We start from the raw sequence: 22,367 nt of genomic DNA, 5'->3' as shown, positions 1-22,367 counted from the left end.
AATAGCCAGTAGAAAAGAGAAAAAGGGTAACGTGACTTTGACTGCGCATCTCGCAAACCTCTCTCCTCCTCTTTTTTTATCCTCCATATTTTCTTTCTTGCCGTTTTAGTCTTTCGGTTGGTTTGGTTGCTCCTCGTGCGTCGCAATAGCGTGCTGGTGCGATCGATGCAGACCGTTGCTGTGTCCCCGTACCTCCTGCCTTTGGTGTACTTGAAGATGGCTACAAAGCAATGGCAAGCTCTGCCACTTTGCGCCAAAGTGGATATTCTTCGCTGCGTCAAGCGCGGAGAAAAGAAAACACATGTTGCAGCCCGGGATCGCAAGGAGCACCATACTGAGAAAAACTGATCTTTGTTTTCTGTCGCCAAACGCGACTGCAGTGTTGCAGCCACTGGACCAAAGTATAATCCGTACATTCAAGATGGGACACCGGAAACGCGTTATTGAGCAGCTGCTGCTGAAGTTGTGGATGAGCAAAGAGCTGAAGATCAATCTTCTAGGCACGATCCAGATGATCAGCCGCGCCTGGCAGGACGTTACAGGCGACACAACCAGGAACTGTTTTCGGCATGCTGGACTGTATCAGGAGGCCGCTGAAGCCGCAGGTGCAGCTGAAGACGATGGCGACACTGCCGCTCCTTGGAAAGAACTTGCCCGTGTTCCTGACACTGTGCCCTAAGATGTCTGCTTGAAAGATTTTGCGATGGTTGACGACGAGGTAGCGGTGGCGGCAAGCCCACTGGATGCAAAAATCGTTGATGTGCGGGCGTCCGGCGACAAGGAGAACGAGGAGCCGCCACCGCCGGAAGATGATCGTCCTCGCCCTACTTTTCATGAAGCACTTACCGCAGCAGACGTACTGCGCCGCTACTGTGCCGCGATACAAGGAAGCGGACTTGAATTGATTACATTTTATCGTGTGTTGAGAACGTAATTCACGTTGATATTACTAGGCGCACTGTGCTAACCAAGATCACCGCCTACTGCAAGTAAATGCAGATTGCTGTGCAATAAATCGCTTTCGGAGCAGACATGCGTGGTGAATGGTGTGGCATTACTTTCGTTAGCGCATTTTTCCTCGACTTCACAATCCTGTATAATGAACTAGATACTTAAATTCGTTAAAACCGGGTTTGGATAGAGCGAAATATTTGATATATCGAACAAATTCAGGAAAATCATGCTGTTTGTTATAACTGGGTTCGACTGTATTCATGATTCACAACAGCGCACCAAACACTCCCTTTTGTCCGTATTCGCTGTGCTGTTGTGAATCATGTTGCGAACACTTTGCTACGACGCATGAGCAGGAACCTGCTTTCGTTTAGTTGCAAGTTTGTAAGCATGCGCACTGTCCTTTCATATTGCTCAGTTATCTCTGAGCCAGCACAGTTCTAAGACAAATGCTATGAAATGCACAACACAAAGATGACCACCAAGATGTGAACGACAAAAGAATTCTTGGCACCAGTATAGAAGCAAGGATAGTAAATTGTTGGCAACTTACATATATATATATGACTGAAGGGGGTGACACCTCTAAAACCAGAAAAAAAAAATGGTCTGTGGTGATTTCTTTGGCGCATGACTTAGTAAACGGTAGAGCAGTCTATGAGGCACTGCAAGTCTTATTTCTTCAAAATAAATCAAGGGAGGCGGCTTGTGAGAGTGCGACAGTCTGCATCACACATGCTCTTCTGTTTCAGACGATTCGAGTATCACCTCTCTCTTTGTAATTACTAATTAGAAAAGGTTTTCTCAAACAAATTAACTTGTCTGTAGCTGTGAATTCAATATTTTGCTAGTTAAAGCTTTCTCGAACACCATAAACATGGCCAATAAGCTTCTTTTTGAGTTCATAATAGCTATAAAACTGTGACGAGAGAGAGGAGGGAGGGTGAAAAGCCAAGGAGGCAGTAAGTACCTCCAAAAACCGGGCCAATTCTTTGTTGTACTTCCGCTGCAAGTCTTGGACCGCCCGCTTGTAACGCTCCTTGTCTGAGTCTGGCATGGCGTTCCAGCGCTTGGCGATCTCGGCCATCCGGTTCTTGGGATCCACATCCACCAGCTGGCTCAGCATTTCCGTTGAGAACACCCCGTATCCACTCCTGTGTGCACACATGATCCAACAGTTACATTTCCGTCATGAGCATCCCTCATGCTCTAAAAACTCTTGCAACCTGCCAACAATAGCTTCCCCCATATTGAAGGCCCTTAGCATCATACTCTTCATGAGCCCAAGGCCCCTCCTAATGCTCTCCAGTTACACCTGCCTTGCGCTAACCATGAATGATCTATCTCCGTAATCTTCCCAATCTCATCCCTGGCTACCTTTGCTATGGACACAAACATACTCTTGACCATCGGCTATCTGTAATGGTGAAAAAATATTCAAAATTCCACAAAAAGTTTGCGAACAGCGTTATCAATTTAATTCACATTGCGCTTCTCTATTCTAAGTATTTGAACCTCCAAAACTAGAGGTACGCGAATATTTAAAATTTTCGAATAGCAAATCGAATGTCCTTCTATTCAATTCGCTGAACGAATCAAATAGTGCATGCTCAAAATTATTCAAAATGCATCGAATTCGTTTTCGTGTTTTCAAACAGGGTGGGCTGTAGTTTTTAACACTCCAACTCTCGTCCCTGTCATCATCAGCATCAGCCTGACTATGCCCACTGCAGAACAAAGGCCTCTCCCATATCTCTCAAACTAACCCTGTCCTGCGCCAGCTATGGCCACCTTAGCCCCGCAAACTTCTTAATCTCATTCGCCCACCTAGCTCTCTGCTGCCCCTTGCTACACTTGCCTTCTCCTGGATTCCAGTCCATTACCCTTAACAGCCATCAGTTATCTTGCCTTTGCATTACATGCTCTACCCAAGCCCATTTCTTTCTCTTGATTTCGACCAGGATGTCATTAACCCGCGTTTACTCCCTGAGCCACTCTGCCCTCATCCTGTCTTTTAACGTTACACCTATCATTTTCCTTTCCATAGCTCACTGTGTTGTCCTCAACTGAAGTTGAACTCTTACTGGTAAGATAAAACTTATATACTTTTCTATGAGGGATATCGTTTAAACTGCCATCAATGTGCTTCGCCCCATTCTTATTCTAGTTATTTCACTATCGCAGTGCGGACCTGCGGTAACTACACGCCCTAAGAAGACATGTTCCCTTACCACTTCCAGCGCCTCGCTACAAGTCATTAACTGCTGCTTCCTACTGAGACTGTTGAACATTGCTTTAGGTTTCTGCATATCAATTTTTAGGCCCACCACTCTGCTTTGCCCAGGTCATTGATTATGTAGCAAAGCTTCGGGGTAGTTGGTCCCAAACTTATGCTTTCCTACAGCACGTGTGGTGGCCTCCTTCTCTTGTGTGTTCCCTCTAGTTTGCACTCTTTTCCATCATTGATCATGATTTGCAATTCATCCCCTGAGTGACTTAGCAAGGTAATGTCATTAGTGAATCACATATTACCAAGGTATTCTCCATTAGCTCTTATCCCTAACTGTGTTCCCAATCCAGGTTTCTGAATACCTCCTGTAAACAGGCAGTGAATAGCATTAGAGAGATGATGTCTCTGACAATGCCTGACACCCTTATTGGAATTTTACTGTTGTCTTTATGGAGGAATATGGTGGCTGTGCAAACTTTATAGATATCGTCCAGTATTTCTACATAAGGCTCATTCATGTGCACCCTGATTCTGTAATGCCTGTATGACTGCAGAGGTTTCACCAGAGTAAAACGCTTTCTCGTAATCTATGAAGACCATTTATACGGGCGGGCTACAATCTGACCATTTCTCCGTCGCCTGATGCAGAGTGGTGACTCGGGCTAGCTTGTTCATGGCTACAATGAACGACAACAGCGCAACAAAAAAATGGACAGACACAAGTGCTGACTACTGCTGCTGCTGAAGAAAGAGTTGCTGTATTTTAATGCTTGAGTACCTAAATCCAACTATCTGATTGCGGCAAATGTTTTATCTCTGTGATAACATCATGTTTTTCTTTTCTGAACAGTACTATATATTGCGCATGGAAATAAGGAATTCGCTGTATGGACGTTCATCACATCCAGGTTTAACTGTAGTCAGCGATTGTGTTCGTCTATTTTTTAAGGGCTGAAATAAATAGAGGTGAAACGCCAGTTATTTTAGGTACCGTAATGAGAAGGCCAGCACCACAAAGCATTTGAATGCTGGTGCAGTCTTTGATTTGAAGAGCACCACGGTTTTCTTGCGCTCTTCAAGGACAGGTGTGTGCGGGGGAAGAGGGCATGCTCGCCATCTCCTCGCACCTCATGCTGACGACGCATCACCGCCCGGAGCACCGCAACGCGCAACAGTGTGAGGTTGGTCTACGCAAGGAGCCTCCCCAGAAATCTGGGGTACCCTGTCCTCTGACTGATATACGATGGCGCACCTCTTCCCTCTTCCGGTGCGTGTGCGGTGCCTTTGCTCACATCTTTCGATTTTTGTGTAAGGCCATAGCTTCTTCTGGCAGTGGTACAAACGTGCTACCACATATGCGCAATGCAGTCACGTGACTGTACGCAGCGAAATGAGACGTGATGTGTCCGAAATTTCGGGCGCGGTTGCCCTCTGAACTCTGTAGGATGCGTGACTGATTAATTTTTTTAATCAGTTGCCTTGGTGAATTCTGCAAACCCCATCTTTAGGCCTGTGCTAATTGGCTCTAATGAACTGCCTCCTTTTTTTCTTTTTACTACTACATCTCCAGACGCAAACTATTCTCTTCGCTTCAAAACTATTCGAACAAAATAAATGCAGTCAAACCTTGTTATAACAAAATGCTTTGGAACAAAATAATGGATATAAAGAAGGAATGACGACTCCCCTTGGAAGCTCGGTCAGTACAGTTATAACGAAGTAATTGCCGGGCCCCGACACCTTCTTTATAACGATATTTAACTTTATTCCCTTTGAACTGAAAACTCACTATTCACACATGCCTACGCTATATCATTAATATCTGTATTAAAAAAAAAAGAAAGTTCCATATATTTCTGCTTCTAAACAGAGGGAGCAAGCAGGACAATATTGTGCATCTTTCTTTCATGCTGCGCACAACGCGGTTCTGCATACTTGTACTGCAGTGAAATAGTATTCCCGATTCAGTGCCAAGCTAGAAGACAGACAAATGAGGTTTCACGCCCACCCAATACAGTAAAACCTCGTTAATTCGAAATCGCTTAATTCGAACTTCCGGTTAATTCGAACTGACGGCCGGGTCCCGGCAAAGCCCTGTGTATTTCAATGGGTCAAAACTCCCGATAATTCGAATATGCCGGTATCCACGTCGGTTAATTCGAACTAGGCGCCGATGTCTGGCATTGCTCCTCGCATATAGAAGTCACCTCGTAGCAAATACAATGCGCTGAAAATTTAAAAAAATGCAGAATGATGAGAAAAAAATAAGCCAGCACGCATGTCAGCACGCACGAGGTGAGACGTGAATTTCGTTGCCCGAACCAACCCTCCGGTGCATGCCGTAGCAGGTTTTCGCTGCCGGAGCGTCGAAGCATTGGCTTGTCTATTTTTGGCTGACGCGCGGTCACACGGGTAGCCACCCTACCGCGGGCGCCGCCTATGCTCCGGCCACGGTGGCTCCGGCGCAAATTACTCGCTCAGCGATGTGCTCAATGCAGATGAAACCGCGCTTTATTTTAAGTTGCTGCCGAACAAGACTGTCAGTTACAAAGGCGACACGTGTTCAGGCGGGAAGAGAAGCAAGGAAAGAGTGACGGTGTTGGTGTGCGCAAACGCGACTGGCACGGAACTGTGCCGCTTGCTAGTTATAGGCAAAGCAGCGAAGCCTCGCTGCTTTAAAGGGCTAAAATCTCTCCCTGTTGATTATACTTTCAACAGAAAGTCGTGGATGACGCGAGCAATTTTCACAGATTGGCTGCGCATACTCGACAGGAAGTTCGCGGCACAGAACAGGAATGTTCTGTTGTTCGTCGACAACTGTTCAGCCCATTGCGACATCAGCGGACTGAAGGCGATCCGTATGGCATTTCTGCCGAAAAACACTACGGCTGTGCTGCAGCCTATAGACCTTGGGGTTATCAAAAACCTCAAAACACTGTACAGGCGCCACCTCCTAGAGCGGATTCTTGTGTGTATGGACAGCGGCAAATCGTACGACGTCAATCTCCTCGGAGCCTGCCACATGCTGGCAACATCGTGGAATGCTGTCAAGGCGGGCACAGAAATCCGCCTTGGGCACAGTCGCGAACTGTTATCGAAAGTGCGGCTTCATTGAAGGCCCAGAAGCCTGCAGCACGGCTGAGCTGGATGCTCAGTGTGATGACTCCGTCGCGCTGCACCCTGCCTACGCTGCTTTATCGGAGGGTGTTGACTTCCAGAGCTTCGTAGACGTTGACAGCGGCGTGGAGACATCGGGGCCGTTAAGCGATGCCGAGATTATTGAAGCGGCCTGCGGTGACCAGATGCCGCACAACTCCGGCGCGGCGAGCACAGCTGACAGCGACGACGAGTCCGATGGAGGCGACGATCCATTGCCACCCCCGAGTGCATGTGAAACAGCGTCAGCACTCGATCTGGCTGCGCGCTACTTCTCCGCCGATGATAATTCGGACGCTGCGTTGGAGCTGTTGGGCAAGTTGCAGACGATGCTTGTCGAGTCACGGCAAAGAAAACGAAAACAAATGCGCATCACCGATTATTTTTCTCTTTGATATGCTTTGCCAATCTGCTGTTAATAAACATGTTTTTTGAAGCATAGTGTCATATTTAATCATTAAGCTTGCTGCTTACGCGAATGCATTTTGATGTTAGCTCCAACCGCATAAACAAATTAACTTTATTTCCTTCGACATTCGGGCTCTATGATTTTAATTCGCGCAATCGCCCGCCGCAAATGTGTAGTAGCGCGTAGTAAGAGATAACGATCTCAGATATGCCTGTTTTAGCTTCGGCCCGTGCTGCCGGGCGTGATGGCCGCTTTTTTTAGCGCCCGCTCGTTAATTCAAACTCCGCTTAATTCGAACAATTTTCCGGTCCCCCTCGAGTTCGAATTAACGAGGTTTTACTGTACTGCAGGTAATCGTCAGCAATATTAACGACAACATTGCTGAAGCAGCGACAACGGAGTTGCTCCACACATCAGCCAGTCCTCAGAACTCTACAGCAAGCAGTACGTAAAACTCGTTGAAAATCGTTTCAGCTCGGTCAACTTTGGTCATCGTGACAAGAGCACACACAACAGAGGCCAACTCACTGAGGTGGTTTCTTGGGCTCCCCCTTGAAGAGCCGGTTCCTTCGATTGAGGCTGGGCGCGCTAGGCACCGGGTGCACTTTTTCTTCCTTGCTTCTGCAGAAAGAAAGAAAAAAAAGACTGATAGTTAGGTCTGCCCCACAGCCAGCGAAGACAGCATGCAACTCAGTATCTTTCTGGGCAAAAGATAATCCCCCGAGGGCAATAGCTTACACTTTGTGGCCGTTCGTCTCCTCAATGGCCTTCTCCTTTGCTTCGGTAGCCATCTTCTTGTATTTCTCCTGTGAAAAAGCAAGAGAGGGAATAGGAAAGGTGCATGAGTACATCTAATACACTGACAACAGCTGGTCAGTTCAGAGGATGGGAAACAACACAAGTGTCTTCCAGGTTTCTTAGAAGAATGCAAAGTTGCAAATGCAAATGGAATGAAATGTAAACATGCTATCACAAGTCGAAAATAAATGTTTGTTTATTCATTGACACTATCGAAGGCAGCAAAAATAAACACAGGTGACGAACACAGTGCGGTGTACGACACTGAGGAGAACTCTATCAATTTTTTTTTGTTAGCAAAATCTGATAGTTCGGCATTTCATGGCTCCGTTGCCGCTTATCCGGGCGCGAAAGATGCATTTATTTCAAAGAAATTTGGATTCGGAGATGAAAAAGTTTTTCCCGCCGCTCCGATTCAAACTCAGGGAACTCTTATGACGCCACGGCAACTCTTATGACGTCTCAGAACGGAGTGACGTGACACGTGACGTAAACGCAGACTCCGTGATTTCTGACGGCTAGCGGTGCGGTGCGCAACCTTCCTTTGCCAGCCTCAGAGATTCGCGACATCCATGAAGTAAACAAAATTCCTCCAAGGTGGCGCCTCTTGTCCTAGGAAGTCATCACGCTTGTACTTGCGAGATCGGCCTGTGGCGGTGATACCTGTATTTTGGTTCTTGCTATTTTCTACATTACAAGAGCTTTGTTTTCAGTAAGAGTGGCGTTTTTGTGATCAGGAGCTGCTATTCTATCGATACAAGCCCACTTCAATTTCTCCTCAGTGTCCCTTTAAGATTTAAATACACGCCAGTAAATGACCAAGCATGCTACGACTCCGACCTGTTAATAAGAACAGTGATATGAACACAGATGATCCTAGCTTATAAGGGACTGAGAAGCGCCCTGCAACTCAATTCTGGGTAAGGAGAAATGACAGACGAAGGGTGGCAATGTTACAATTTGAGATACGCGAATATTGAAAATTTCGATTCTGCACTGCACTGTGACTATACAAAGTAGTCGAATCATCTAGACATTTACAAATTGTGAAAGTTGCTTCTGAACTCGCAGGCAAACGGTGCAGTGCTTCCAACTGCCAGCGCACAGCAAAAGCACAAGTGCAATTATGCTAAACAGTAGGGCTGCGTGAATACAGTCGAGACTTATTATAGCAAATGGGTAAGGAATAGTAAAATAGTTTGATATAACCAAAATTCGTAACATAAAAGTTAAATAAAAAAGGCAAGCAAGAGGAGGCCAATTTAGTCGGTGAAGGGACGGCAACTCAGGCAATCATTAACAGAGGAACGGAGAGACCTTTTGTTAAGTTTTAGTGCAGCTTTCAAAGTGCTTGCGGTGATTCCGGAAAACACACACACAAAAAAAAAACAAGCGCCAGTTCGGTTGGCTTCTCCGTGGAGCACCACCAGCGCACAATAGCAGCAGGCCAAGCACCAGCTAGGGTGGCTTCCCCGGAATACAGCCGTGTTACATAGAAAATGGTATGTTGGAGTGAAAGTTATTTCCAATTTTACCACCTCTATGATGCAGGATGGTTGCTGCAAGACTACAACCGTCGTCACCATTGCTTTTGGGTGCCGCCAACGGGTGTGCAAACCGTGCATGAGGCATGAACGCATGCTGGCTGCCAGGCTACTAACCCTCTACGCTGCTGTCGAGTGGCACTGCTAGCAAGTGCAAGGTAAGAACAGTAGCGCGAGATTACAGCACGAACCTTGCAGCAGCACCCCCCTCACTTGTGTAGTGCGGCGAAGTCTGCCGCCTGCTATCAGAGCTGGCACAGCTTGGTAGTGGGGAGTTCGTTTTATGGCTAATTGCACTCGATACATAAAAATTGAGTGTGCTCATTAAAAATATTTTTGAACAGTCTGGAACAGCCAATAATTTGCAATATCTGTGTTTGCAATATTGCAGTTAAAAATTAACTGTTCAACTTTAAACAGACTTATTCAGACTTATTAAACTGAACAAAGTACAAATACAATAAAACCTCGTTGATGCGTTCCCGGTTTATACAATTTCCTGGTTCATATGCTCAAAATCACGGACATTAAGAATGTCCCATAGAGTTGCACAATATTTATCCCGATTAATACGTTCCCAAAAAACACGATTTCCTGGCTATTACATTCAAAATTTTGACAAATTTTAGTCGTATAATACTGCCACACTGCTGACATTCTGCCATGGCTTCCCCGCAATACTTAGGTGCGAAGGGGCGAAGCATTTGAAAATGACTAGGAAGAGATTTTGGTTACTTTCACCATTGCTGTAGACAGACCAGTTGCATTGCGAAGTTCCTTCCGTGTTTAATACAACGCAAACATGGGCTGAATCCTGCGAGCACTAGAAAAGGATTTGTTCAGATCTAATGCCAAGAAATGCTAATTGAAATCTTTACCAAGTGAAGTTAACAATAAATGTTGCTGTACCTCATTCAACAGTTACATTTTTCAGAACTAGGCAGTTTGGATCATGTTTTTTCCTAATTTTTTTTTTAACATATCAGTGAGTTTTTACTGCAGTGTAACAAGAAACAGATTCCACTTGGAATATTTTAACGAATATTCCTACAAGTAGCAAATATTCATGCAAAACAATTCATCGTGTGAATCAGTGAACAACTGATGGCAGTGCCACTGTTGTACAGTGCTCTAACTTCTGGAGTTACAACTACAGCAGTCAAAAGATGCAGCAGTGATTTGCAATAGGAAGTTAGCAATATGAAGTTAGCAGATTATCTTATGACCAACTTGTTATGTGTACAGAAAAATAACTATATACAGTCAAACCCGCATATACCGAACTCATAAAAAAACGGGAATTAGTTCGATATATCGTGTAATTTGAAATACAGCTTTGTACAAACTGCACCTCATTAGAAAGCATTCTTTATTTGCTAAAGACATATACGGCGGGACTATTAGTGTGAGAAATAGTCGCTGATCTTCTGGTTTTTGACTTTGAAAGCATTATTGAACATACACTTTTCAACAGTGTCAGGTGACTGAGAACAGCTGAGCCCACAGCCTTCTATGGACGCACAGTAGCGGCGAACAACGCTCAGCGCGTTAAGTGCATCGGAACACAATAGAGGGTCCGAACTCGTTGGATCCTCACAGTTACTGTCGCCGGCGACATGCCTAGTCAGATCGGCAATGATGTCTTCGTCAGTGAGCTCTCCAGTAGTCGGAACATTGTCGTCGACGGAGACGAAGTGTGTTGCTGCAGTCCAAACACAAACGGCACTCGGGAGCTCGGAAAGCTGGCTGAACAAATCAAGTTCCTCACATGGTTCACCGTTATCGAGGGGTTCATTGCGATTGTTAGATGAGCTTTGAAGATATTGGCAGGTTCTGTCACTTCACAGCAGCCATCTTTTATGGAGCGGACGAGCTCAGCGCTCCCACAACACAACAAGCACACCGAATGAAGCAGTTGAGTGAGTGAGTGATAACCGCATGCAGGCGCACGTGGCTGTGAGAGAGAGAGTGCGCGGTCGAACCACTTTTGCTAGGGGTGGCCGACTGGCTGTCTGAAGGAGCGAGAGCAGCGCAGCACTATGCGAGCGTTGTTAGGCTAAACCAGTTTGTCGAAGGGGAGGGGGGTGTTGACGCAGCTCATCTGGCGCCGCACGGGAAAGCCAACCTCTGGGGCAGTTTTGCGCGGCTTGAAGTTCGATATATCGAGTACAGCTGCTATTTTTGCTCGATATATTCGCATTTTTTTGCTATGTGTTCTCATTTTAACAATACAATGTTCATAAATTGTTCAATATACAGGACGATTCGATGTAAACGGGTTCGATATAGCCGGGTTTGACTGTATTGCTGCATGTATAAGTCAGCCCCTCAACTCGTGGCCTTCGTCAAGCAAAGTAAGGAGAGTCTGCTGAGCTCACCTTCTTGCGATCGGACAGCTCAGAAAACTGGCGGGCAAGTGCACGCATCACCTCCTGGTGAGACATGTGCGGGCTGCACTCCTTCATGGCAGCCAGCCTTTCCTGCTGGAAGAAGAACATAGCCGAGAGGGGCTTCTTGGGCTTGGGGCGCTCCCCCGCAGGAGGCCGGTTCTCATCGCCAGGTACGGCAGTGCGCATCCCGCCCTTGCCGGTGGCGACAACGCTGCTGCCCTTGGCATTCCCTTTGGCTGCTGTGCCTCCACCAGCAGAAGCGGCCGACCTGTGTGTCGCTGCCTCAGCCTCCACCTTTTGCCGTTCTTCCTCGGGGAGGTTGTTCAGGTAGGCAGCATACTTTTCCTTGTATTTGGCGTTTGCCTGCAACACAAAGTGAGAAATGTGAAAAAAAAAAAAAAAAGGTGCAGAAATTGTGTCATCCCAAACGAACAAAATTCGTATGTGAAACGATGGAAAATGCTTCCCGCAGATCTGTTTGCAACTGACGGGATATATTTACAGCTGTGCAGTGACAGCTCACTACTCATGGGTGCATACAGCACGACTGGAAATTACAAAGTCAGCAATATGCCGGCTGCGCACCGCTGCTCACTGCTCCCTGTGTGTACAGTGCAACTAGCGACTGCAGAGTCGGCGATATACAACGCTTAGTGCTCGAAGGTGCAGTTGCAGCTCATGCATTTATATCATTTCAACTGGCGCAGGAGAGTGTTCGGACCATCTGAAAGTCAGCACATTCTACACAATGCGTTCTGGCCCGGGAATTTTATGAATTTATATCAACCATGTTTGTATCATCGAGATTCAACTCTTCTAGGTTTTTACATAGTTGCTGAGGCTCACCAGCAAGTTCCAGACAAAGGTGCATTTTAGTTCTTTCCATACCATGCTTGTAAACCATCAGTAGCCCACTAACGATGGATGCGAACGCCAATTTCAAACGCTTCGACAGAGTTCTTAAACATTGTGATCTGCCTTGAAGCTAGAAAACAACAGTTTAATTTCATTTTCTGATTGCCATTTTACTAGGCTTGTGCGAATACTCGACATTTTCGAATAGTTGAACAAATAATGCGCTATTCGATATTCGCTTCGATTCGAATTTTGTTATTCGGAAATTTCAAAGTATTCGGCTCGAACGAATAGCCCCACGCGGCAGGGAGAAGGCATTTTCGGAAGTTTCGGTTTTGTATTCAGTAATACTTTTTCCGTTCCAATCCAATACAATCCAAACCAAGCCAGGAAAATGGAACTATACTCAGAAGGCGTACAAAACCGCATCTAGTCAGCGTGGTGGTGTATCTGATTGCGTTTAGTGGCCGACTCTGTCTCTGCCGCGGCAGCATTTGATCAATCCCAGCCGCCTTGGATTACTCCAGAGAGCACCATGGGGGACTTGCATGCGGCCAGCAATCCAATTTGGTACTTTCTTGTAAAGATTCCACCGGGAACCGGAGGTCGATGTCTTAAATGCAAGGCAGTCCTGAAGACCCCGACAGTACGACAACAACCCTAGCAACGCATTTAATGAGACACCCGGACTTGCACAAGGACTACCAAGAGAAGTGGGACGCACGCAAAAGGCCATCCAAGCTCAAGGGGGCAAGCAAGGCAAGTGGTCAACAGCCATCCATAGCAGACAGTTTCAAGCCAAAAATGAAGGTGTCGGCCCCAAAAGCCCAACAGATGACGAAAATGATAGCTCACTTCGTAGCTCGTGGTATGCACCCCTACAGCACTGTCGAAGAACCGGTTTTTTTCTATGAAGTTCGCTATGCCGGATTATGCCGTGCCGTCTCGGACAATGTTCTCGAGAGCCATTATTCCGGACCTCTACGCATCAAGCAAACAGAAGGTGAAAAAGAAGCTCGGGGACATTTTTGCAAGCGGAGTGGAGTCGCTTTCAATCACAACTGATGGTTGGACATCGCGGGCAAATGACAGCTACATTTGTGTAACTTGTCACGTCATGGATAGTGACTTTGTGCAACACGTGCATGCATTGGCTTGCATCATTTGGGCACGGGGTTTGATAGTGCCTGTGCTGCGAAGGGCTCGCTCCACTGTCTTGCCCACTATTGGATAGGTAGAAAATTTGTATATTCCAAAGTTTCATTAACTTTTTTTTTAATACAAACATATCTTTACAAGTTTCCTACGTATCTTTGTAAGTTTTCTTCAAATTTTATGCATTCTGTTAAACTTTCAACCTCATAGTTCTTGACCAAAAACATTTAACGAAAGCCGACGAAATACAGCTATTTTTCCCATGGTGGAGGAAGAGTTCAACTAGGAGTATAGCACACTGAGAGGGCTAGCACAGTATGGCACGGAACTCCTGACATGCAGTACACGTAGTCTTACAGTAAAAGAATACAGGCAGCACCATAACCAACAAATTATTTTTTGAAGTCCATGCACCGCAATTTCCGAAAACGGCCAGGCCATGCGGTTTGCTTCTGGGTCCCGTACCTCGGCTCATTAGCATCTTTCTAGAGGTCACGGTCAACTTCCCCTAACCCTTTCAAAGCTTTGAGGTACCAGCAGGACTGCTAGAAGCTTAACCACCAAGATCGATAATCGTCACACTGAGCAGAAAAATTGCTCTTACGAACACTTACGGAGATCGTTGACTCTAAGAATACAAAAAATGAAACATGGCAGGGAAGCATGCTACGGCTTCTATGTCAGTGAATATAAAAAGAAAGCACCGAAGAATGTAACTATCGATAAATGGTATGTACAGGCCCATTTGACTTCATCCAAAAGGGATCACCAATTGCCACAGCTGCCTTCTTGACTATGTGCGCCTCTGCCATGAGCCACTGACCCTGCGCTACAAGAATAAGAAAGGACACCCACCTTGGTGGCCTGCTTGTTGTAGGAATCCCGCTCTTGCTGGCTCAGATTCTTCCACAGCTGTGAGATTTCTGCCATCTTTTCCTTGGCGGGCACGTTCTTCAGCTGCCGCAGCATGATGCGTGAGAAAAGGCTGTAGCCAGAGCTGCAAAGCGTGCCAAGGGCAAGGCCTCCTTAGAGTGTGCCAGCAGACAAAACATCTGTCGTCCTTCCATCAAAAGGTGCCGTATTTACGCACATAATTCGCACACTTTTTGTTCAGAAATTAGGGCTCCAAAAAGGGGGCGCGCAAATTACGCGGGCGCGACTTAAAAAAACTCCACAAAGGTCATAACGTGCAATATAGGTATAGTGTATGTCGCTGCGTATAAGTCAGCACCCGGACCCGCACCCCACGCTGGCTGCACCCCGAAAAAAAGTTCACTTATCATGAGAAATTTACTGCAGAGACCACCAAATGACGATGAGCCTAGCTATCCTGGCGAGCAGGTGCACCTTCAAAAGTTCAAATGACTTTTGTTATATGTTCAAAGTGCAACTACTACCCACGGATGCAACTTGCAGCTCAGCATTCAATGGAAGTCAGCTATGGGCAAATCCAGCCATGCCACATCTGGCTTGAAAGACACTCTACAAAAAAAAAAAAAAGAGAGAACATAGAAAGAAGGAAACGGACTCTGTGGTTAACACTCACTTGGGGGGCCTCTCGGGCTTCCCGTCGCACTTGTCCTTGAACTCCTGCTCGGCCTTGCTCAGTATCGGCTTCACAGCGGTGGCCTTGAACCCCGGGTATGCCTGGGTGTACTCGGCAACCTCGTTCTGAGGTATTGAGAAGGATAGAAAAGGTTTCCATTTACTCCCTCACTTTTCAAAACAGAACACATTTAATGAGCATTCCCTGTATTATTTCTCTAACTCTGCATTTATAGTGCTTCTGAATTTTCTACTGAAACTTGCTTTGAATTTTTCGTCAGAACCTCCGCCAAAAACTGCCAGTCCACATCGGGCTGGCTTGCTTCAACCCAGTGGTGATGCAGCGCCTTTCTATACCCAACTTGAAAAAATGATTGATCTGTGCCAGTGACTCTCGACCTTCTCAAAAATTTGCAAAAGCAGCTGTTTTGCATAACTTAGCAGTCGAGCAATGTTATGCACACGTGTGGCAATACAAGGTGTGGGCGGCACCCTTGACCTAGCCGAGCTGAGGTATGTATGACCACAGAAAAAAACAAAACAAACGTGTTAAGTGTGCACCTACATCAAAGCAAATTTGCTGGCAGTGAGCCCACGTCTGTTGAAAAGCCAGTATCTGCCAAAAAAAAAAAATTAGCGATGGTTTAAATACTGTTCAACCAGGAGAGAAAAGCTGTGGTGTATCTCAACTAGACATGGCTTGGCGTCTGTAGCGTTGAGTGCGCTCCGGACAACTTCACTACTCATTGAATTTGAACATCTGTAATTTACACACTCAGTACATAACTCGAAGATACGTTTCTAGGACGTCTATGCATTCACTAGACGCGTGCCATCTGCTGGACTATCACCGTACATTGCGTGTTAGGGTTTCAGTGGGTGATGCATGATGGCGCTATGACTGCACGTCACACACGAAGGAAATTCACTGGAAACGTACTTCGCTACTTGCTTAACTGGGATGCCTGCAATTTACGTGGTCGTATAAATTATTCATGCGTGCCTCAGTACATATCTCGAAGATATGTTTCTTAGACATCTGTGCATTCACCAGACGCGCCTTCATTCACTCCCAAGAACTGAACAGTCGTGGCGGAGTGGAAGCGTACCTGTCTCGCATGCCAGAAGCCCGGGTTCGATTTGTACCCACACCACTGTTTTCTTCTGTTTTTTACTAATTGAGACCGCTTCAAGCTCATATCTGTGTCGTAACCTGACCTTCAGGGTTTGTACGCGAAAAGTGGAGCTTCCACTCCAAAACACCCCACTGCCTCTGTGCTGCCACTGAAGTGGGGAGCGACTGACGGCCGAAGAAAGGAGGGCGAGTCATCATACGATTCTCTGCACAGCCCAGCTGGTCGAGCATGTGGATGCGGTGGAAAGTTTTCTTGAGACTAGTTTTCCGAGTTCTCCTCTTAGAGTTAGAGGTCTGAGCATGAGTGACGGATGCGATTTAACAAAACTTCAATAGCATTTCAAAACTGGGCCAGAAAATCACGAACATGCAGAATAAAAAAAATGACTGCTGGAACCAAGAAAACAAACAAATTCTTCAAAAAGAGAACTAAAAGTTAAAAAAGCACGAAGCAACACATATTAGAGGCTTTTGTGGCTCCTTGAGGCAAAAAAAAATTTCAAAACCCTTGCATTACAGTTGCCGACCGGTTTTTCAGATCCTGTAGGATCTGGAAAACGGATGGAGGTGCATGGGGAGCCCACAAAAGCACTCGAAGTACCACAATGACTCCATGGAAACCGACGTCAGAGCTCCTCTCTTGAGACAATACTCCATCTCACAAGTCGTTTGCAGCATTGTGAAGGCTGCGGTGTTGTCAGCCAATTAGAACGGTGTGCTCTGAAAATGTGTTCCTCTGCGCACCTCGCCCCATGAGTGGTGGCTCCATCACCAGGAAGGAAAGAGCACTAGCATCCAGCTCCTGCGCGCAAAAGACTTGACTGACCCCGTGGAAGCCCCGTTTGCAGATGGCGGCGCACCACTTTGCAGCAGGCCTCTGCAGTGCTGTGGACTTTCTACGATAATTTAACCAGTGAAAGAAATGCTCACCATACTTTGAAAATACCATCATGGAATGCCTTTTCAATTGCTGCAAAAACTAGTGACAACAGCGCTCAAATATTTGAAGGACTATTTGTTGCCTTCCTTGGCCCTGTTTCGATGAGAGAGCTCTACCTTTCACAGTGCTGCAAGCAACTTACGAGATGAAGTATACAAATACTGGGAGCTCTACAGAAATGTGGCCAATGTGGTGACTTGTGGCCAAGTCACTTCACTCTCAATACACGAGTGATAAGTTCCTGCCTGCACTGAATGCAGACGCTGTAGCCCTGAATCAGTGTTGCACCTCAAGAGCACACCATTCTAATTGACAAGCACAGTCATGGTTACCACCTCAACCCACCTCATATCGCTCCTTGTCCTGAAGCGCTCGACGAATCCACTTGATGCGTTTGCCATCTGACAACTCCGCCCATTGCTTGCGGATCTCCTCCTGAGCCTCCTTCTTGTCGAGCTGAGGCAAGAGTAATTAACAAAAGCACCCTTATTTGTTAATTGTTAGGAACCCCTTAAAGAGAATGACGAAAAATAAAAGCACACACAAACATAACAAAACTGCAAACAAAATATTACATACGGAACACAGACACTGAAGGAAACTTGTGAATAAAAAGCAGAAAACCTCAAGTCTCAGCAAACACTCCACGCATCCTCACCACAGAGACAACACGGGGATGGAACTCATTTAACACATCAGTTTAGCAGTAATTCACGAGGTTCAGTTTAGTGGGAAAGAGCAGTATTCTACTCTGTGTCGGATTCAAACTGCGCTCGAAAGGAGGGCTGTGACATTCTCCACTATAAAGACAGAGAGAAATACTGAAACAAGGAAAGTGGTTAATCGAGCAATGCTTTGGCAACTGTTTGATTATAAAGCTGACTTCATAATTTGAGGAACGGGCGCTGGCATGGGGCGCATATAAGCCGCCGTACACAAAAGTACATACACCCCGAAAATAGGTCGACTCCAGGTACTGGTCCACCCCTAATTTCGGATGGTTGTTTTTGTCGAAAAAAGCAGACTTATGCGCGATGGTACTTAAGGGGGGAAGAGGGTCTTAGAAAAAAATTTTTATTAATGAAGTCACAATTATGAAATCTTCAGGGAACAGGTATTTTTACGTGCTGATTCCAAGTATAGAATTTAATTTCATGTGCAGCAATTTCTAGAGCACTTATGCAATATGCTATGTAACTTTTTGTGGAGAGCTTTCAAGAAATCCTGCTGCAGGGAACTTTCTAAAATGCATGCCATTGGTTTCTCTTGACATTAAGCTATGCAATAAAGCTAAAATTCTCATCCTGCCTGTCATAGAAGTTGAGATATAGAATTTTGAAGTGACTTCAGAAACAGGAAGACAAATTGTTCTTCCCGTTTGTGAAGTATCAAATTCAAAACCCTGTAACTCAACTTCTGTGATAGGCAGGATAATAATTTTACCCTTATTGCATAGCTTGTTGTCAAGACAAGCGGACGGCATACATTCTAGCAAGTTCCCTGCAGCAAAATTTCGTTAAAGCTCTCCACAAAAAGTTACATAACATATTACATCAAGTCCACAAAGACTTGTTGTACATTAAATTAAATTCCATATTTGGAATCAGCACGCAAAAATACATGTTCCCTGAAGATTTCATAATTGTGACTTCATTAATAAAAATTTTTTTTCTAGGACCAGCTTCCCCCTTAACGTAATTAGATACCGCTAACCTAACTCTCTAACCACAGCACACCACTCAAAGAAATGGCGCAGGCCAGCGTTGTACGCAGTCAACCCATCATGGGCATGAAGCAAGAATACATTGGTTTTTGTACTGGAAGTACTGGAGCTGGGGCGCTCCGCATATCAAGCATCGGCATTGCTCTGTGGGGCTGTCGCTTCACCAGTTTGCGGTGAAATTGGGATCAGGCATTCCCTCATAGCCCCACACATCTTCAAATTAACCGAGCTGGTGCAGACCACCGCTTCAAATTGTCCAGTCAAATTTGCAATAGGAATTACAGGACCACAGAAATAAGTAATCGAAGCAGCATTTCACATTTCGGATCAGGGCTTCGAGCAAGAAAAATTCTAATTTGGATCAGTTGCAGACGTAGTCGGAGCAGGCATTGATGCAAAATCGCTCAACCACACAGTTAAAATGCCTCGAAGCAGGACATCCATACTAAGAAGATGAATTGCACATAGAAGCAAAAAAAGCAACAACTGGAAAGTTTATAAAGACATTACTAGTACCGCCATGTTTTGTTCGCACTAAACAATGAGGCTGGAGAGGTCTAAAACGTTATTCCACGAGACATATCACAGCACATCAACGCCAGGCTCTACAGGCACAACATGCAGACTCACCTGCATGCAATTATGACTAGACAGGCAGATAACTGTAGGTCCACATACCACAGCGCACCATGCCGTCACTTTATCTAAAACACTTATGAGCACACCATATCACGTACTTCAGGCTCAGTTCCACCACAAGTGTTAGTGGCTTGGCATTCACCAATACACATACTGGCATGACCTTTCAGCACTAAGTTAGTGGCCAATGAATTTTAGTCTCCATTAGCCCCTCACCTTTGCGAACTCGGGCTTTTTCAATCGATCAAGAGTGAAGAGCTGGATCGGTGTCTGCGGCTTCTCTGGTGCACTGAGTAGCACTGGAGGTGGAGGCTGCTTACCGGCTGGTTCAGGAAACATGTCTGGATTCTCCTTCCTGGTGATGAAAAACCAAAAATTGCCGGTGGTTTAGCTCTGGTTATACCTGGAGTGACGCGATAACTACAGCCGGCTGGGTGGAACTTGCTCAGTTGAATTGCAAAGTCAGTCTTTCGCCGCTCCGTTTCGCTGGCCTTCCTTCTTCATCTTCGTCCCACATGATACGGCGCATGCGCACAGCTGTGGCAGCTCGGTTTCACCGCCAGCGCAGCGCGCCGCCAGCAGCAGCAGCAGCAGCTCCGTACCACGTTACTGGTCATGTGACCAACCATGTGACAGCGTGGCGGCACCGTCACGCTGGCTCGAAATGCTACCGTAATGTAGCTATCGCTACAAAATGGCAGCGGGGTGCGCCACCAGAATTTAGCATACACAGCTTAGACATGGTGGTGTCTCAGTGCACAGGACCCTTAATTATTAAGCACATAAAGATGGGCATGCCTTTTAAAAGAAGCGTTTCTCTTTTTTTTTTTTGACAAACACAGATGACTGTGAGCTGAGCGCTCGACAAGCTCGTGAGCACTGAACCAATGACCCTTGTGAAGCCGAACTGCACTTCTTTGTCCACCAAGTCATATAAAGCTGGATTAGGTGTAAGCGAAAACACGATTGTTTTTTTCAACAATTGATGAGAGAGATTCAAATCGCAATACAGTGAAATCAAGTCTGTCGTAACTAGCTCTATTCGAACTGCCGGTTACCTGAACCAATGCCTTGATTCCATCAGCATCAATTGCTTTAAAAGCACTGTGCTCAATTCAAACTCCATATATTTTGATCAAATTCTTGGTCTTCTTTCAGTTTAAACTGAGGTGACTTCCCACCAGAAATGCAGACCAAGCAACACAGATTTCCAACTGTGAGTGAACGGACCATTTACATGCTGAATCTGATGACAGAAAGTGTACAAAAATATTAAGAATTCCGTTATTCCTTCCCTTAAACAATACTGCCCAAGCACTGAACAATGCCACACAAGTTTCAGCACTGAAATTACAAGTAAATAAATAAATAAATAAATAAAATTATCGGCTAAATTAGGCTACGGTTCGGCGAGCCATCAATGGTCACAAATCTCATGCAGAGGCGGCGGCTACTTAGAGAGGATACTTCCTACATTCTCACTGCTGCACGGCCTTCCTATCATGGATCTCATCCAAGGTGGCAGTTCAACATCCAACCTCCCATTTAGTCACTAGCGCTGTTCTTGCTACTGCGTGGCCTTTCTTGTCCACAGTACCTCGGCGGTGACAGCACTCTCTGCGAGTCTCCCACATGTCTGGCCCTTCCCCGCAGCTTAAGATTCAATTGTCTTTTCTACCGAGTTAACAGTACAGTCCTGCTTCGGCAAAGAAGCTGAGTGTGTGAGAGAAGGATAAAAAAAAAAAGACATCTCCCCCCCGTCTCCCCGAAAACCTACTAGTGGATCACAACAGATTGTTGGAGCAACTTACATGCCCTCCCACGGAGCGCCCCCTGGTGTGTGTACCTCCGGGCATCTGCCAAATTCTATGGACCTCAGTTACGCAAAGGCACAGGGTGGGCTCCGTATAACCCCTTCAGGCACTGGGTCCACATATGTGAATGCGACCTAAGCCTCTCTTCATATTTTCGTACACAAGGCAAATTGCCACCTTTGAATAACGCGCTCTTACCATTTTGACCCTTCCAGTCAAGTTTGTGGTGCCATCTCTTGCAGCTACAGCGAAATGCGTTTGCAAAAAAAATATATATATGTGCATCACGTCGTTTTTTACACAGGACGACTAAATGGCTTCTCTTTTTTGCATTTTATCTTTACAAATGATAGCAAATGATGCAATTTAGGGCTCGGAATGTGTCGATAAGTTAATGTAGAAATGGCATACCAATTTTTATAGTCATAGACGAAGAAAAAGCGCTGCGGTGGACGTTCAGAGTGGCGCGTCCACAAATGTGGACACGGCGCCTTAATGCCGAAAATATCAAAGTGGCGCTTTCGCCCTACAAAACGCCGTTTTTTTGTGGACGTATGGTACAAAATGGGCTTACTGCTTACGGGCGTTGAAAACTATGCTTGTAAAAGAGAACGTTGGACGACTCCCGCAGATGGTGGCAAAGAACTGCCACTTAGCTGAGCTGCTGCCGACAAACACAGCGCGCTATCAACAGTGCTTCAAGTCAGGGAGGTCTAGGAGAGTCTTAGGCCCCCTACTAATATTCAAAAAGGGATCAGAGACCACCTGTGGTGGATTGTAGATCGCATGAATCCGAAGAAAGCAGCCATTTTCAGTGGTGGCCAGATAATTTTTTCTCTATCGTTTTGAAAATTTCACTGCGGTTTTTAGCTAGCAGAATCATTACATTTTGTATGAAACTCGAGATGGAGAAAAATACAAATTGGCAGCACTACACAAGAGGGGATGAAAAAGGGGAACCTGTGCCCTCACACGATGGTCAGTTCAGAGCTGGCCGCTCAGCTCCAAGGCTACAGAACAACAATCAGCACATTGGAAGAGCGAGGGGACAGTTTGTTTCAGGTCTCTGACATAAAGTGG

General features: G+C 45.8%; 1 protein-coding gene across 1 annotated transcript in view; it reads right to left on the bottom strand.

Moving 5' to 3' along the window:
* The window catches only part of LOC144128405 (nucleolar transcription factor 1-A-like), a 47,319-nt gene that overhangs the window by 11,299 nt on the left and 13,653 nt on the right, over window positions 1-22,367 (bottom strand). The window contains exons 5-12 of the mRNA XM_077661784.1: window positions 19,690-19,828; window positions 17,457-17,567; window positions 15,038-15,162; window positions 14,347-14,488; window positions 11,470-11,844; window positions 7,488-7,555; window positions 7,278-7,370; window positions 1,925-2,108 (exon numbers count right to left, since the gene is read on the bottom strand). Of these exons, the coding sequence (XP_077517910.1) occupies window positions 1,925-2,108; window positions 7,278-7,370; window positions 7,488-7,555; window positions 11,470-11,844; window positions 14,347-14,488; window positions 15,038-15,162; window positions 17,457-17,567; window positions 19,690-19,828 (1,237 nt within the window). The remainder of the gene's footprint in view (window positions 1-1,924; window positions 2,109-7,277; window positions 7,371-7,487; window positions 7,556-11,469; window positions 11,845-14,346; window positions 14,489-15,037; window positions 15,163-17,456; window positions 17,568-19,689; window positions 19,829-22,367) is intronic.

This window comes from Amblyomma americanum, chromosome 4, assembly GCF_052857255.1.
Source record: "Amblyomma americanum isolate KBUSLIRL-KWMA chromosome 4, ASM5285725v1, whole genome shotgun sequence".
Classification (NCBI taxonomy): domain Eukaryota; kingdom Metazoa; phylum Arthropoda; class Arachnida; order Ixodida; family Ixodidae; genus Amblyomma; species Amblyomma americanum.
Note: the sequence above shows the minus strand (reverse complement) of the source record. Positions and strands in the feature narration are given on the sequence as shown.